General features: G+C 41.4%; 1 protein-coding gene across 4 annotated transcripts in view; it reads right to left on the bottom strand.

Annotated features, from left to right (window-relative positions):
- Nucleotides 1-51: 51 nt before the first annotated feature.
- LOC113151046 (citron Rho-interacting kinase) overlaps nucleotides 52-17404 on the bottom strand; it is a 35559-nt gene continuing 18206 nt past the window's right edge. The window contains exons 15-41 of one of the 4 annotated variants that reach the window (XM_026343852.1): nucleotides 17294-17347; nucleotides 14016-14213; nucleotides 12293-12486; nucleotides 11462-11597; nucleotides 11277-11381; nucleotides 11057-11197; nucleotides 10614-10721; nucleotides 9763-9988; nucleotides 9502-9660; nucleotides 9312-9335; nucleotides 8141-8311; nucleotides 7620-7800; nucleotides 7373-7461; nucleotides 7129-7233; nucleotides 6835-7004; nucleotides 6423-6467; nucleotides 5361-5441; nucleotides 4963-5098; nucleotides 4538-4677; nucleotides 4340-4432; nucleotides 3984-4092; nucleotides 3488-3616; nucleotides 3273-3353; nucleotides 3109-3187; nucleotides 2845-3018; nucleotides 2340-2628; nucleotides 52-1267 (exon numbers count right to left, since the gene is read on the bottom strand). In XM_026343852.1, coding sequence (XP_026199637.1) covers nucleotides 1244-1267; nucleotides 2340-2628; nucleotides 2845-3018; nucleotides 3109-3187; nucleotides 3273-3353; nucleotides 3488-3616; nucleotides 3984-4092; nucleotides 4340-4432; nucleotides 4538-4677; nucleotides 4963-5098; nucleotides 5361-5441; nucleotides 6423-6467; nucleotides 6835-7004; nucleotides 7129-7233; nucleotides 7373-7461; nucleotides 7620-7800; nucleotides 8141-8311; nucleotides 9312-9335; nucleotides 9502-9660; nucleotides 9763-9988; nucleotides 10614-10721; nucleotides 11057-11197; nucleotides 11277-11381; nucleotides 11462-11597; nucleotides 12293-12486; nucleotides 14016-14213; nucleotides 17294-17347 — 3441 coding nt within the window. In that variant the 3' untranslated portion in view covers nucleotides 52-1243. Of the gene's footprint in view, nucleotides 1268-2339; nucleotides 2629-2844; nucleotides 3019-3108; nucleotides 3188-3272; nucleotides 3354-3487; nucleotides 3617-3983; nucleotides 4093-4339; nucleotides 4433-4537; nucleotides 4678-4962; nucleotides 5099-5360; nucleotides 5442-6422; nucleotides 6468-6834; nucleotides 7005-7128; nucleotides 7234-7372; nucleotides 7462-7619; nucleotides 7801-8140; nucleotides 8312-9311; nucleotides 9336-9501; nucleotides 9661-9762; nucleotides 9989-10613; nucleotides 10734-11056; nucleotides 11198-11276; nucleotides 11382-11461; nucleotides 11598-12292; nucleotides 12487-14015; nucleotides 14214-17293; nucleotides 17348-17404 lie in introns of all 4 variants that reach the window. The other 3 variants (XM_026343853.1, XM_026343854.1, XM_026343855.1) reach the window with 3 other exon arrangements.

The following is a 17404-nucleotide window of genomic DNA, read 5'->3' as shown; positions in this document are numbered from 1 at the left end:
AAGCTGACCTGCAGCTGACACACAAAGAAGAAAACAGTCAAAACACTTCAATCATGTTTAATGCATGGACTGGTATACATCTCTAAAAATCAAGAAAATCTGAAGTTACTGTCTAACATCAATGTCTACTTACTGAATGCAAATTGGAGTGAATACATGTCAGAAAAGAACAGCCAAGAGAGAATCAAGATCGAAAAGCGACGAGTGCTGCTCTAAGTTACTCATGCTCACTGATGTGACAAAAGGAGGTGGTGTTACTGGCTCTAAAGAAACGATACTAGAAAGTGACGACCCCTGACAATTACTAGACTTCATATCACTGCACAGAAACAGGACATCTGTACCATAATCAACAGCAGCGGTGGACTAGGAGCAAGCTGAGGCAGCAACAGGCAGCCTGACTGCACGACGGCCGCATCAGAGGCAGAGCTGCAGGTTTCTTTATCTTAGCTTTGCTAAAAGAACAAAACAAAACAACACAAGGGACACTTGGAGTAAAACATTGCTTAATAGTTGTTTTACAAAGTATGGCCAGACGACACCTGTCAATAAAGCAATTATATATCAAAGGCTATTTAGTCAAGAGAACCATACATTTGATCCCAAGAGAGGAGACTGGTCATGTACCAAGAACGAGTTTTGAACTCCTGTTCTAATCCAATCTCATGTGCAAAGTGTTGCCTCCTCTGAATTACTCTTTGTGATCTCTGTGAGTAATTAAATGTTGGTTTGATTCTCTGAACAGAGAGAAAAAGTATTTCAGATTCTAATGAAATGTTGATAGAGTATTTCTTACCCAACGACATCATTAATCTCCCTGCATCATCTTTAGAAACTCATTTTTAAAAAAAATAGACATGGCTTTACCAGCCGACTATTCCCTTTATCTATAAAAACTCAGACAGCAATATTTACAACTTGGCTTATATATTATAAAGTAGACTCTCGATGTGTAGGCCAGCGTAGGTTCCCTGTCTCCAAATCTACAGTGGGCTTTTACCCATTAAAGCACGTTTCAGAAAAGAGAGGATTGTTGCAGGAGACGTTACCCAGTGCAGCTTTAACGTGTTGCTGAACGAGGGACTGAGACCGCACTATGTACAGGCAATGAGGCCGACAGTCAGCCTGAGCGATGTGTACGCGTGTTCGTGTGCATGTGTGTGTGCTTTGCACTCAAAGTGGATAGAGGGGTTTCCCACAGGTTTCTCTTCAACCTCCGGTCAGGAGCAGCACAGAGTTAGATTCACACCGACGACTGATCCCACACCTGCAAGACAAGAACAGGGGCAAAGAGTCAAAAACAGTTTCTCTTCGAATTCCCCACATTAATGTTGTACAAATACAGAAGAACATTAGTAATCTCAGCAGGAGGGTGAATAACCTGTTGAAATGACAGCTTAAACCTCTGGGTAATTATTATTAGTAATTATTCAAATCATTAATTTGTTGAGTCTAAAAACACGTGGTCCAATTAGTGTTTACTACAGCAGGACAGAGCGTGTGGGATTGAATGTAAAGAAATTCAAAACAATACAACCCCAAAAACTATAATTTGCAATAATTTTGAACTACTACTACTACTACTACTACTACTACTACTACTACTACTACTACTACTACTAATAATAATAATTTATAATTATAACTTCAAACAAATGTATGATTCAAAATAGTGCAAGGACAAAGTTTGACTGTTTTTTTTAATTTTTTTTATCTAAACTCATTTTGAATTTGATGCAACGCCTTTTCGAAAAAGTTGGAACATCTCACAGCTTATGAGGTCAACTGGCAACACTTGAGTACAAAGAGAGGAGGAATCTTTCAGAAGGAAAGATGGGATGAGTTTCATCAGTCCGTGAAAGACTGAGTGTGCAAAAAGTTTATTAAACTTAAAAAGAATCGTTTGATTTCATCATCTACAGTTCATAATATCATTAAAAGATTCAGATTCAGATACTGATACTGACCTATACTTCTGGACATCAGTGTTTTTTAATAATCTAAATAAAAATTAAAATAGCATTGCATAGCAGTTGCATTCGTTGTTATTTAGCACATTTCTTGTGAACATGGTTGTAGTACTGACTGTGGCTCAGAGGAATCAGAGCAGGATCACTGTAATATGTGATCTTTTTATGACATTTTATTTATATTTTTCTCAGAAAGAAAAATAAAACGTTGCCAAACTGATCTGGCCCTGGAGTTTGGGATTTTGTTCATTTGAGAACAGTTGATCTCTGATACACACAAAAAGTACAGGAATAAAGACACATGAGGTTGGACAGTCAGGCTTAGATTAGATTCATCTTAACCACCCAGTCAGGACGCCCATACAGTACCTTGTTAACAGGGGCGAGCTGCGTCCGCACAGACCCGGCATGGAGCCGGGTGCTGTCCCCAAATCTCCCAGGGGACCTCTCTCTGCGACTGTCCAGCACCCTGCCTGGTGACTTCTCTCTGTCCAGAGGTCGGGCAGGAGACTTGTCTCGTCTGAATTCGGTGCGGCCCTCCCGGTAACGATGTGGGGTGCTGGGCTCTCGATGCAGACCGTCATGGCTGCCGGGGCCTGAGGACAAGCGCTTGGAGATGTGCTCTGTGTAGGTGGGCGGGCCTCGCTTGCTGGGACTTCTGTAGAAAACACAGCAGAGAGCAGGTGTCAGTGTTACCAGGAAAACCAGCTCTCTTTCCATGTTTTTACAGCAGATGGCACTGCCAGCACAGCCAGTCTCCAGGAAAATCAACAGTGCAGAATAGATGTGTTTTGAGTTTTGTACATGTTTAAGTGCTTTTACTCTCCTACACAGTGTAACTCTATTTTTTTATGAGATGACAGCGGGTGCTGACCCTCGGCTGGAGCCGGTCCTCTGCAGCTCTCCAGACTCTCTGATCAGGCTTCCCTTACAGCAGATGACCCGCAGTTTGTTCTGGTAGGACGAGGCCAGGTAAATGGCCCCGGAGGAGATGGCTGGGCCCAGGTAGCGAGGGTTGGGGATGTCCAAGTGGGCCAGCACTGTAGGACTAGAAGCAAGACAGAAATGTGGACAATAGAGCTAACATGTAATATCAGTGTGATTAAGTGTATGGTACAATGTTCCTTGTCAGTTTCACCCCAGAGCAGCGTGTCCCTGAACTTCAATGACGTCCAGCGAGTTGTAGTAGGTGACAAACAGGTAGGGCTCTCTGTAGGCTGCACCAGAAAAGAAGAGAAATCATATATTTGATGCTGACTGCTTTTTTAATGCAGCATAATGCAATATGCAAAGTTTATTCACCAAAGGACAGAGGCAGGCGGCTCCATTTAATTTCCTCAGTGCGGCTTCTTCTCCCATACGTGTCCACAAACACGCCAAACTCTGTCACATAGAACGAGAGAATGCAATGACAAGAGTAAGAGAGGAAAAAGCTAAATAACAACAAATTTATACTTCAGTGTTCAAAAAAACGCAGTAAACACAAAACAATGAGGACATTATTCATTCCAACCCACCATGAAAACACAGCAGGTATTCCTCCTTCTGCATGCTGCTGGCCACCTGCATGATGGCGATGGGGAAACTGTGGGACGAAGCTGCAAACACTGCTGAAGCCAGTGACACGTCGTTCTTATCCAAGAACTCTGTAATGGACAAAACAGGTGACCTGGGCTGAAGATGGTGTTAGATAAACTAAGATGGTGTGATCCAGCAAGAACTGTGCATCATAAGTCAGGCTCCTGAGGCCTGGGGGGCTATCTTGTTTTATTATTAAACAGGACTACATTGTCTTCTAGCACTAATATATTATCCTGTGACTTTGTGATTCCTGACCTATGAACCTCGGTACCAACCTGGGGCCAGTAAAAACAAAAATATATAAAACAATAGAAAAGCACCCGTTGTGCTGGCATAATGGAGCAAACCTTTCTTTGTACTGTTGGATAATTAGAGTCAAACAGAACCCCCCGGTTTTAAATGAAAGCACATACATACTAGTTGTGTCCTTACCCTCAAGCACAAACTGCTTCATTTCAATCTCGTAGAACTTGTTGGTGCCGATGATGATGCTGTAGCTGGTCAGATGGATGCAGCTGCAGGGCTCCAGAGTTTCAATTTCCTATAAGAAAAAATCTTTATGTTGGACTGAGTTGGAAAAACAGTAAGATATAACAATATGACAATGACACTTTTAACTAGGATCAGTTGGTAAAATTCAGCTCTCACTGAAACATTTCCATTTTTTAACTTGTCTCTTTTAACTTTGTAATGCTGCACTTTCAGTTGTGTTTTCCACCTTACAATATATCCTATGATGTAATAATTAATAACTACAATGTTATATGTATCTTACAGGTCGTACCCACCTTACGAATGCAGTATTTGTTGAGATTGTCGTTATATCGCAAAATGGTTATCTTGTTAGGCATTGCAGCGCATATACAAGGACTGTTGTCTATCTGTGAGGAGAATGCACAGGTCACTTTGTAAAGTCAGTTCATAGAATCACATCGTTTGCTGCCAGCGCATTAAAATCATGCTCAGGTGTCACCGAGGAGACTTACTCTTCCAGCAGCAAACAGATGACAGCCCTTCACCGTCTCAAAGATGTAGGGAGCCAGATCAGACTGGTTGGGCAGGTGGGACTGGGCCAGAGACTGCTTCACTCTTTTAATCTCCACCAGACACAACGCCCTTTCGTCCCCTGCAGCACACACAAACATACGTTTTACCAGAAGCTGATCCAGAACGTTGAGACAATTCACTTCTAAATCATCATGCTGTCTGATTTTACCAAAACTCTGCAACGGTGGTTCATCAATTATGCCGATTACTCACATTGGCAGCAGGTTATAGCAGGACATATTGGCTTTTTGATTTATGGACAACACTCATTACCTGAATGAAATGAATTTAAAGCCCAGACTCAAATGTTGCCACACTGTGAACAGTTATTATCTATTGAAGAAGACAGAGCTAAATATCTCACCAACAATCATCAGCAGCTTCTCCTGCTCTTTGATAATGTGGATCTGAAAGACTGATCCCAAACCAGGGATGTGAGTCAGAGAGTTTTTGATAACATTCAGGGCATACAGACCCTCTTCAGAGCCCACCAGAACGATCTGTAGAGAGAGAAATCACAGCCATAAAGATAACTATCATTATTCTGGTGAACATGGTGAGATTTCAAACAAGAGCAACGTGTGGTAAACCTTGACAGTGAGCCCCGAGCATCTGCTCTGTGCTCCACGTCCCTCCATAAATTAAGATCATTTTACTTGGAGTGTAACTGCTACAGTGGATAACGGTGTTTTCTAAATGACCACATTTCTGAATGTGTAAACATAAAACAACAGATAAATTATGTTAGAAATGATGTTGTACCTGATCTGTGAGAGGGAGGGTGCAGTTAATATCCAGCCTATCATCTCCCTCCAGCTTTAGAAGAGAGTTTCCCAGCAGCTTCTGTAAGAGCAGAGAAATGTGAGGGGTCAGCTTTATTACAACCTCAACAAAAACTCTCGAGGGTGGGGATGCAGCAGAGGAGCAGAACAGAGGGGGCCAGGTGGCTGCAGGACTGTGTGCAGGTTAACAAAGTCAGAGGTGGGACCAAGGCACAAGTCAGTCTCAAGTTTGAGTACTTCCTGTTCACGAGTCTGGACACAGGCTTTATGCAGAAGTTACACAATCCTAAGTGATGACGCATTTAAAGTCCACAACCATTGTGTTTAAATTTGGTTTGGTTGACTCATTATTACAAGTATTAAAAGCAGTGTCACCATGGAGTTACATCATTTGAGACTGCAGCTTTATTGAAAACATCACCATTAATGGAAGTCTCAAAAGGCTGGTTTAGCAGGTGTTTTCAAAGGAGGCAACAGCAGCATGGGAAAGCGCTCTAGTCAGATCTTGTAAGTCAAGACAATATTAGCTGTGTTACACAGTGCATGCCAAAAATCTAGGTCCTTAAAACTGTAATTATTGGTGTCATCAAATTTGTGACGTGTGTCTTACACATAAGTCAGAGTCGCGTGACTTGAGTCCCAGTCTCTAAAGAGTGTGCAGTGGGGCAGCAGGGTAAAAACACAGACGATAACACGAGCGGGTAAAAACCCACTGTCTGATCCCAGGTCCTCAGGACAGGACAGCGGAAGAGGATCAACCCAAAGATGATCAAACATCTTGGTGAGGTTTTGTGTACTGTGGTTATCAAAGAAAGGGAAGAAAATTTGAACGACATTCAAACTATTATATCAACACAGAGTTTGTTCAGGACATTAGTAGAGTGAGAGTGAGGAGTGGTCACAGCAGGTGAGGTGAGAGCAGGGGGGGGGATGACCAACCAACAAAATGATAGACACATGCACTACTGCGTGCCTCATGATGAATATGCAGGTATGTGTGCGTCAGGAAGTCTTGAAAGTCTGTATCTTTGTAACTCTTTACCTGGGCCAGAGGAGACAGAACCATTTGTCTTTTGGACACAGCAGCCTATGTGTACAATGAAACCCAATGGAATGGGCAGAACAAAGCAAATCAACAAAACATGCCCATATACAGGACATACAATGTGGCATGATGACAAAGCAACACAAAGGAAAACAGGAATGAGAAAGACAAAGAGAGAGAAGAGAGAAAGAGAGAAGAAGGGGACAGTTATTGACACATAGAAGTGAAACTGGGGGTTACCCATTAACTTCACCTCAACCTAAACCTAAATTTTATGTTTTTAAATAACTACAAAGGGCAAAGGTGCTCCTCAGGAACAGACCCCAAACAGTTTAACACTGACATTAAGACCACAGACAGTGAGGATGTAGAGAGCCAGAGGCCTCTTGCCTGCTCCAGAGATACTCACTGCGTCGGCCTCGGCCTTCTCCCGGGAAGCTCGCCCACCGGCCACCACAGACTCCATGACAGCTACCCAGCGTTGCTTGTCTGGGAAACTGGGAGCCATAAAGTAAATAGACTGTCCAGGCCAACAGGGGGCATGACAACGGGACTCCAGTTTCAGGACATATGGAACATCTGACACAAAGAGAGAAGAGGAAGGGAAGGTATGACTTCAAAAGGTTTCTCTACAGTAATGGTTGTAGATTAATCTAGTAAAATCCTGAAACTAAAGTTTTCTATAAAATAAATAAATATTTACCTGACTTGGCAGTGTTTGGAAGCTCAGATGCTCCTACTGCTCCATGAACCACCACCTCTCCATCTGACAGACACAGGTCAAACTCCTCCAGTGGTTTTACTGAGTCTGAGTAACGCACACACACACACACACACGCACACACACACACATAAACAGATCTGTATCTAGTAGTAGTTTTTAACAGCTCTCCTAAGTGATATAATGTTGCATTAAACACCCAGACAGACAAAAAAAGAAAAACAACCTTCTCTGGGCTCTGTCTCATAGACAGAAATTTTGGTCCCATCCAGGACCACATATTTCCTCTCCCAGCCTTGGCCTCGCTTGCCATTCCTGCAAACATAAGCAAGCGGCATTATTATAAATCAGAGAGGGTGAAAATAAACACATTTCGGAGGATACTCTGCAAATGTATTTGCCAGTGGGAGTGACATGGAGTATGACAGTGATCACACAAGAGTAACTTTATTTGGGCTGTGTTTGTAGCTAACCTGGGCTGCTTCATCCAGCCCTCTAGGTGCATGTGTCCACCGGCTTCTTTGAGCTGTTGGCCAGGGGAGCTGCCTTTGTCCCGACACAGTCCCTCAGACAGATGCAGTGAGCAGTCACTTGACATGCCACATGTGGCTGGAAGGCAGGGGGAGCATTTTGGGTGGCACAAAGCGTGACATTCTGAGGACGACAAACACTGTTAAAGAGAAGGAAGTGCCACACATGGTTTTGGCAGCTCTCCACACCATTTTGTTCTATTATGTGATGGGACAGAGATCATCATCTTATCTCAAGGGGCATTTACAGTACACATCTGACTGCAGCAATGATTTTAGAGTTATTTATTTTTAAATATGGAAAAATTATTGAAAGATTCAGATACTAGCCTCAAACACAAACGTGATATAAAAAGCTTGGTTAGATTAAAGGGGCTAACTAAGATCAAGCACAGCTCAAACATCTACTATGTGGAGTACATTATCAAGTTCAGCACTGTCCTTTTAAGCACACACTAACTCACCGAGACAGGTAGCAGCTTGGCGTCCAAAGTGTACAGTATCCAGGCACACAGTACACTTGGCAGCTCTCATGTTGAGTCCCACTGTGAAGCGGTGAGGGGTGTTGTGGTGCACCACCCTCTCTCTCTCCCTCTCTCTGTCTCTCTGACTGTCCTTCAAACGACGGCTATACTCTGAATACAGTTAGGGAAGACAGTGAGGGCATGCAGCTCTTACTAGGTCAGATACATCCATCACTTCAAAACCTCAGTGCGACATGCCATACCAGCTATGAGATCAGTTCAACAAAACAAAGTATCCAAAAGAACTGTAAGATGCTTAAGAAGGTGCATAAGCAAGTCAACTCTGAAGACGAAAATGCTTGAAAAAGAACAGTGATTTAATCATTCCCTTTGCTTGTGCCCACTCACTGCTGAAATTTAAAGGTATTATCCAGTCATTATCAAGACTTCTGTTATGTGTCCGTTCTTCTTTGTTTGTCCACACACCTCAAGGCTCAGACTGATGTACAAGTCTTAATGTAAACAGATATATTTACTTTTTAGATAACTGTGTTTTTATAACTAATAAAAAGGCATATCTTTCCAATAATATACACTTATTGGATAACTGGAGTGTGTTGATGTTTGCAAACATTTTATATATGTTATGTTCTGTTTTCCTTTTCTTTGCACTTCTTATGTCTGGGATCACTATAAAGTTACAATGGCATAAGGTTAAGGTGAAGATCGTCAAGCTTCTATTCTACTGTAGTAATCTTGACTCTTCTCAGAAGAAAGATAGTGATTAAATAATACCTTTAGTTTATTTCAGAGTGTGGATTCAAACAGTGTTTTGTGCATCGCAGAGTTTATGACACGCTAAATTCCTGTCTGTGTGTGATATGAAGTTCAGGTGGGATTGTAGTGAGTTAAGGAACAGAGCAGAGAGTTCTGCAAATCAGAAAGAGGATAAGCTTCAGCAACCAAGATACAATGCTTCAGATTTCTAAAGCTGTGCACTGAAAGGGAGGAAGGATACTTGTCTCAGCCTCACCTGACCAGCCTTGTGGGAACTATCCTTTTATAAAAGTGCAGAGCTTTTAAAACCTGGCCTTTTAAGGATGTGGATGGGACAAAGGGAGAAGAGAGATAAGAGACCAAACTGCAGAGACCATCAGTTTGGACAACTTACTTTCAAAAGTGACCCTCCTTCTCTCTGAAAGGTGTGTGAAAGAAAAAGGATAGTAAGAGCTCCATAAATGACTGCATGTGTGCATACTGTATGTGTACAGTTAGCGCCAGCATGGATCACATATAAATGTATGTTTCTGTTAGAGAGAAAAAGGCACTTGCACTTCAAGAAACATCATCCCTTCACTCACCCTCAGGTGTTGCAGTCTCCTTCCTGCGTCCAGAGTTTGATGGTGCCAGGTTGGTCGGTCCCTGCTGGTGCTCAGGAGACTTCACCAAAGCAGACATAATCATCTGCTGCCGTGCTGTGGCCGGGTTTGTAGAGCTGCTGTGATCTTTATATTGTAGCGCTGGGTTTGGAATAATTAATCAATGCTCTTTCTATTTTTGACAAAGATGTTGAGCAAACATGATCAAACAGGAGAAAATTTGACACAGAAGTGCAGTCTGACCTTCCTCTCTGAGAGATCGCAGCTCTGCTCTCATTTTCTGAAGAGCATCTTCCAGCTCAGAGCAACGCGCACGCTCTTTGTCCAGTGCTGCCTTCATGTCACTGTACTGCAGAGGCACTGGTTGGATCGGAGGAACAGGGGAAACCTGGCCTTGACCTTGCCCCTGAGCCTGGGCCTGAGCAGCCATGGCAGCCAACAGGTCCTCCCGACGACGGCCAAACAGACCCTGAGACATATACAAGAAAGCACACAGAAAAAAAAAACACATATAACACAAGGTCAGAAGTGAAAAGCTACAATTCTTCTTTAATGTATTCTTCCTTTATTGCCAGGAAGAAGCAGTTGTATACATTGTCACTCACTGCTTTCCCTTGGGCTCTAATTCTAAATCAGTTTGTGCGCGATGATAATCTGCAACTCTTTGTGAATGTGCAAAGAGGCTGGTGAAAATTGTAATGACAGTTTATGCGTACTTGGATTCGTTTGGGGCTGCCCTGGATGTAACCTTTGTCATAAAGTAATTATCAAACTTGATATTTTAATTCAAAAGGCTTTCTTAAATATATATTTATTAAACTCATTAAAAATTTCTTTGTTATCTAAACATGCACTGAAATGCTGTATTTAGACCTGAGGATATTTTCAGAAGCCAAAATCATGGCAACTGTGAGTTATGATCAAACAGGGACCGCTGTGGACAGGATGAAAATTATGTCACTCTACAGACAAAAACATGATCTAATGAATTATTCCTGGGTTTCCCAAAACATCAGGCCATGTGTTGGATGACTGACAAATTATGAATAGTATAATATTATTTACTATTAATAAATAGTATAATCCCATCTGACCTTTTTCTTCTTGGAGCCTCCGTGAGCCTGGGCCTGGAGGAAGTCTATGAGCTTAGTCTGCTGCGTGATGGTTCCTTCCATTTTCACCTTCTCATGGGAGTACACAGCCTGCAGGTGGAGCTAAGTGAACATCACTACTGCCATGAATTTCTCCTCAAGTACTTCACTTCACACAGAGAGGGTGACGGAGAGACAGAGCAAAAGGGGAGGGTGTATGCACTGGGGTAAACTATGCGTGGGGGCATGTATGTGTTCATGCCCTTCACTATTAAAACAAAGGGACAGAACAAGAGGATAGAAACATGACTGCAAATAATTTGCTCTCATACCAGCAATAGAACATGTGCCTACGGTGACTGAGAACTCAACTACCTCATATTCTCTAAGTGTGTGTTTTTTTTCTGCACGTATTTATTAGCAGGTAAATGTGTATGTAGCAGCACCTGGATGTTCTCCAGCTGGTATTCCAGGTCAGTCCTCTCGGTTTTCAGCAGGTCAGTCTGGTCCAGAGCGTCCTGCAGCCCCTGGGTCAGACGGAAGATGTGGGTCTTCTGGGCATCCATCTGCTGCTGGAATTTCTCTTGCTATGGAGTTAAAACAGATGTTACATCACTAACTGGACCATGTGACCTTGTGATATATTTATGAAAATACAAAGTGTACCTCATCCAGCAGCCTCTGCTTCAGATCCCTCTCACTCTCCAGCTTTTGCTGTAAACTGCGGGCATTCATCTCCAGCATGGCATGCTTCTTTTCCAGATCATTCAGCTGAGAACAAAAATCAGAAAGACTGTTGTAACAGCTGCTAACCAGAAAATAAACTTATTCAACAGCATTAAAATGCTTACTGTGTCTGCAAGGCTCTCAGCTTTGAGTTTCTGGTCTTTGAGGGCCTGCTGCAGGGCCAGGATCTCAGCTTTGTGCTCCTTGACTGCCTGTTCCACAGCCTGGCGAGACTCAGAGCTGCGCTGCTCTGCTCGCAGCCTACAACATTCAGCAAATCATTGTTTACATAATTTAATTGAGTCTTTAAGTTTAAGTCTTTACGTTGACTAACATGTTGTAGTTCATTTTTAACTGCAACACAGGAATCAATTTAATCAAATGAAATCAATTATGTTTCCTGTCCTGCGTGTGTGTGTTTCTACATTACTTCAGTGTAGGGAGCTACAGTAGTGTGTAGTTCATCTAAGGGATAGTTTAGAACACACCAATTTCATGCTTTAATATGTTTTTTGTGTACCCAATTTTCATCACCCTGCCCTGCCTACACCAACTCAGAAAATAATTTCATATACTTCCCAAAATACCTTTTAACAAACCCTAGAGAACATGCCCAAACCTGTTGCTTTCATTGTGTGTAGGTGGAGGGAGCCAGATCCAACACCGATAGCAAGAGAAAGATTCAAAGCAAAAACAACTTTTTTTTTTGCAGTGAAAAAAAATCTCACATGGTAACCATGTCTCAACATGTAACATACCCTGTAGACATTATATAATTAACTATTGAAGCAATATGAGTATTGAAACAGAAATATCTTTAAATAACTGCAATAACATACAACTACAACACAACGCTGACCTGGAATTAAAAGACAAACTACACAAATTAAGGAGTTTAACCATGAATATTGAATAGTTATGGTAACGTGTCATTGATATGTGAGTGTTGTTGTCACCTGTTCTGCTTCTCTGTGTCCAGCAATCTCTGGATTTCCCTGGTTCTCCGTTCAGCTTGGTTCTTCTCCTCCTCCAGTGTTGCTCTCCAGGCATCCCACTGTCTCTCCTTCTCCATCAGCTCATCGTTTAGTGTCTCCAGCTCCAGAACCTGCTCCTCCAACATGGTGCATGTGGTCTTTAGTGTCTCAAGATTCTGGGACAAAACAGAAGTTAGATGAGATTTTTTTAAAGGGCACAACAATAAGTTCTTCCTTCTTAGCAAAAATGCAGGTTACATAGGGCAATGTAGTTCAACAGTACTAAAACTGTTTATATTGATTGTTGGTTTTACATATTTCTAGTAAAAAAAAAAAACTTGCGTAAGTGCATGAATTATATCAATATGTACCTGGAGTTTGTCAAAAGTAAAGTGCCAATAATACAGAAGAATATCTTGTCAGTGCAGTAGTATTATATTATGTGATATTATTTCACTTAAATTAATTGCATATACTGTAAAAAAAAAAAAAAAGTAATCAGCTTTCCTGCCCAAAATAATACACATTGCACAGGATATCCAATACCTGGTCTCCTCCGACCAGAAGCTGTTAGTAAAGGGTCGTTATCCAGAGAGGGGCCTAAACAGGCTATGTTGACAGCAACGTCTTTGTTAACAGTACATGTCAGACATGGATTTCAGTCAGACACAGCACAATTTACATAGCACCATGACTAAAATAAATTACAATCTGACACCAGAGCATCTGTAGCTGGATTTTGAAGACAAAGCAAAAAGGGTTGCACCAAACCAGCATCAGTACTCCTGAGTTATTTAAATGACATGTTTGGACACAGAATGTTTTTTCAGGGCCTACACAAAGCGCTGTGTTTCATGTCTTACAACACACTGCTTTAGACAAAGCATTGGGAGACAAATATAGCCTGTGCTGGTGCTGCAGCAACACCACAGCCCTCTGAAGTCCAACGCTTCCACAGCTGACACGACCTGGGAGTGATGGGGATGACACATCCTTCCCACACACCACCCCATCCCTCGTCTATGACTTCCATCGCTGGTTACACAACCATCAGGACCAAGAGCGCTACTGGACACCCACACACATCTCCTCCCACAGGGGCAGCACACACATCGCACAGCCTCCTCGCTCACACTCTCTCGCGCTGCGTCAAGAATACAGCACATAACAATACTGAGCTACTCCCAGGGTTTCTGCTGCCTGATTTACACTTAACACTGTCAGAGCCGCAAGAGATGTCTAGGTCACCTGTCATAGTTGTTGTGGAGGTATCATATAATGTGAGTAAGTGAAAACCTGGTGTCTGAGTGGGAAGTAGGCAAAGGAAAGAAACCTGAGTAGGAGAACGAATACAGCTGTCTCAGAATATGTTTCACTAATGGCAGCTGATGCTTTGTGGCAATTTAATGTAGAAATTCTATGTGACTGAAAAACTAGGTTCAAATGTCAACTGTTTGGTTGTTTGTCCTCCACCTTGTTGATAGACTGTCGACCCATCCTTTATGTTCTAAGGAATAAATGGACAGACTATCATATTGTTTCCCTGGTTTATCAATATTATGAATAAGATTAATATTTATATTTGGAGTTTGACAACATATTTTTTATGGGTATCAGCCTATCCTATCAACAAATCCATACATACAACATTCTCATTTTCACACACATTCCTATAACTATTACGTGACCAACTGGAGCCAGGTACCTGTTTTTGGTTATTCAGGTGCATCTCACGGTCAGCCACCTCCCGACGCAGCCTGTCTACATCCTGGCTGAGCTGAAGCCGGTCTTCTCTCTCATCAGAGGCCTCATCCAGCTGCTTGGACAAGTAGAAGTTCTGGCGGTTCAGCTCTGCATTCTCCTGCGTCAGTGTGGTCAGTTGCTCCTCCAAATCTGTTATCACCTACAGAAATAATCACATGCAAACTTTTTTTGAACTTTTACAGTAATGTTAACTGTAATGTATTACAGTTGGTATTGTAGGTGCCTTAAATTGGATTGATTACTCTGCAAATAAAAAAAAATGCATAGGCCTAGTTTCTACACCTTGACACAGCTGACACATAAAGTATATTCACTAAACAAGGCATCCTACTGTCTTGTAATGTAAACTCCACTCATCTCATTACACAGTACATGTAAAATACGTCCATTTTATAATTTACATGCATACAAGGTCTCCCTTACATCACACACATAGTCACAGCATTGTGTACATCATTGTTCATCCACACAAAAACCTGACCCAACACCCCACACAGTCTAAACTTTGCTGCTGCATTATTACATGATGCAGATATCTAGGTTAGTGATATAATGCAGTAATCACTTTGAAACGATATCTCAACTACTTGTTTATCCCGGGCAGTATTCAGAGCAAGGAGCAGGCTAATCATTTCATCCGCATCAGTCTGTTCCCTTAATCAACCATGACTACTGCATGCTGTAGGGAAATGAGGGTTAGAGGCTAATGAGGCTGCCTGTTAGGAGACCCTTATTCTCAGCTCTCATGGGACTTGTGTACCACGCAGAGCTTCAAGGTGGCGGGGGGAAACAGACAAAGCTTTTATGTACATAAATTAGGTGTCTGTTCTGCACTGGCTCAGTGTTTCTGCTCCCCTGAGGCAGGCGACTGACAGCAGCAACTAAATACTTAAGGCGGGGTGAGGAAGTCAACAATGCAATGCATGCAGTGGTGATCTGGCAAACCACTATATTTACTGTATTTGTCTGTCATTCCTATCTGTAGAGCAACCTGCAGACCTTAAAAAAATCACATCCGGAGCTGTGCATCTTCAAAGTTGCTGAATACAAATCACTCAGTACTATTTGTGAAGACTGTGGGTGTGCAGCAAATAAAAAGCCCAGTTAAAGAGGCAGTAAATCAGTCTCGCAATTTCCTTGACTAAAATTAATGTAACATTTACTGTACACTGATGGCACAAAATACCAAGGAACATCTGCTCTTACTATGAAACAGTCAGAGCAGCAGAGATGCTGCAAAGGGCAAATCCATCTGTATTTGGTTTACTCAAATTTTTCTCTTTACAAATACTTTTCTTTTTTGTGAAATCACTGTTGCTTAGGCACCATATTATATGTGACTGATACACTCATATTCTTAAAAAACTATATGGTGTATTCTGGTAAGTCAATTAAGAAAGTTATAAGAATAACAAGCTCTCTCAGTCCTGACTGAGAAATGTCTATAGTGCCATAGTATACATCATCATACTGTGGTGCTGAACTGTAATGTTAGCAAGACCGAGTGTTAGCAGGAAGACTAAAAACCTTAAAGCACCATGCTGAAGTGCCACAATCAATTTTGTGTAATGTTAGCTTGGACCTGTGTATTAAGAATTATCAGAGATAAAAAGGATAACAGTTGAAACCCCTGACAAAACTAATGACATACTAACTGTGTCAATGTGTACAGTACATTTCAGTACAGTCTGTTGATAATGGGATGTCTTATTTAGAAAGACATCGTTCTTTGGCCTGAAAATAGTACAAAAGGAAAGTTCATGGTATGACCAAAGGGAAAACAGTCCACCCCTTTAAAGTCAGGATTGTAAATTGGAACATCAGATATTGTTAGCACAAATTAAAATTCTTGCCTAATGTAAATTCTGATGGGGATGATAAGACATTAAAATGACTGCAGATTAAATGGTAATGGGTAGCAAACATTATTAAGCATCACCCCCTAGGCACTATACTAAATTTAATAACAATTTGGCCTGTAGTTATCAAGCTATCTTATTTGGGTCCAAAGAGTTCAATGGAGAGGGCAACAAGTCTTAGCAGGGCAAAAAATAAAGTAGCATTTCAAGCTCTGCTTGCTGTAGATTTGGGCTTTGCTTGCCTGCACATTGGGCAACTGAATCTATGGACAGTGCTTTCTGAACAGTTTGTGAGTGGGAGGATCTTAGAGGAAGGGCAATGGGATGAAGGGAGATTGTAATAGTCTCAGTGTTTATTCAAGGTATTTGAATTTGAAGGCACTCAAACCCTATGAAACATTTCAAAATTCCATTAGGGATCCACAATAATACCACCCCCAATAGAAAATATAGTAATGCAGGGTGTGGACAGTGCAGGAGGTCCATTCTGTACACATGCAAATGGTAAATAAAATTACTTAAACATGAGAAACTAAAACATCATCCTCAATGTATATAAAATCAAAAAGTAATTGGCTGTTGGATAATAGTTGTGACTAAGATGCAATATTCAACTATAAGATGTAGTTTGATATATTAAAGATGGCGTCTCTTGACCAGTAGTGTAACAAAATATCAATAGCTGTCCAGCTTCACGTGATTCCTATTTACGTAACAGAAGCTCTAGTGCAAGGATGGTGTAGTTTCATAAAGGTGTTGAAAGCAAGAAGAGGAAATATTTCTCTGTAGAAAATAGTCAAAACAATGACACATTCTTCTGGCTAATTCAATACAGTATGTGCGAGATTCTGTGTTAGCTACATAAACCACAGTGTTTCTAGGTAATGTTGAGACATGACAAAATTAAGTACAAAAAAAATAAAAAACACACAAAGCTGCCAAATAATAATGACTGGATAACAGCCATTATCTTCCTGTTACAGTTCCTGCAGGGGTACTTTTGGTAATGATAGCTCACTTAGTTGTTAATGTGCACAGTGGCATCACAGAAACAAACAGTTCAACTGAGAATTAATCTAACACTAATGGTTCAATTGGACCTATCTGAAACAGCAGTTCACTTTGACCATAGACCGTGTTTTGAGACAGTTCTGAAAATATTATTATGGAGCCTTGGTTACACTACTGGGATAAGAGACTATGTAAATGTAAGCAGTTTATTATCCTTCCAACAAGCAAGGTATAGGTCATAAAATGTCTAAAAACATTTTATTTGTCTCTTTGGTATTCAAATGAGTAGAAGAGTAATATTTTCAATATAGCAACAAATATGGACTGAAGCATTCTTGCTAGGGCTTACCGCGCAGCTGTCTCTCAAGGCGTCATACTTGCGTTGTATCTCATCTCTATGTGCCTAGCAGGTATGAGAAGAGCACAAGGGACAGGTTTTACTGCCTGAATTATAATTCAT

Source organism: Anabas testudineus, chromosome 9 (assembly GCF_900324465.2).
Source record: "Anabas testudineus chromosome 9, fAnaTes1.2, whole genome shotgun sequence".
Classification (NCBI taxonomy): Eukaryota; Metazoa; Chordata; class Actinopteri; order Anabantiformes; family Anabantidae; genus Anabas; species Anabas testudineus.
This window is presented reverse-complemented; position numbering and strand designations above follow the sequence as displayed.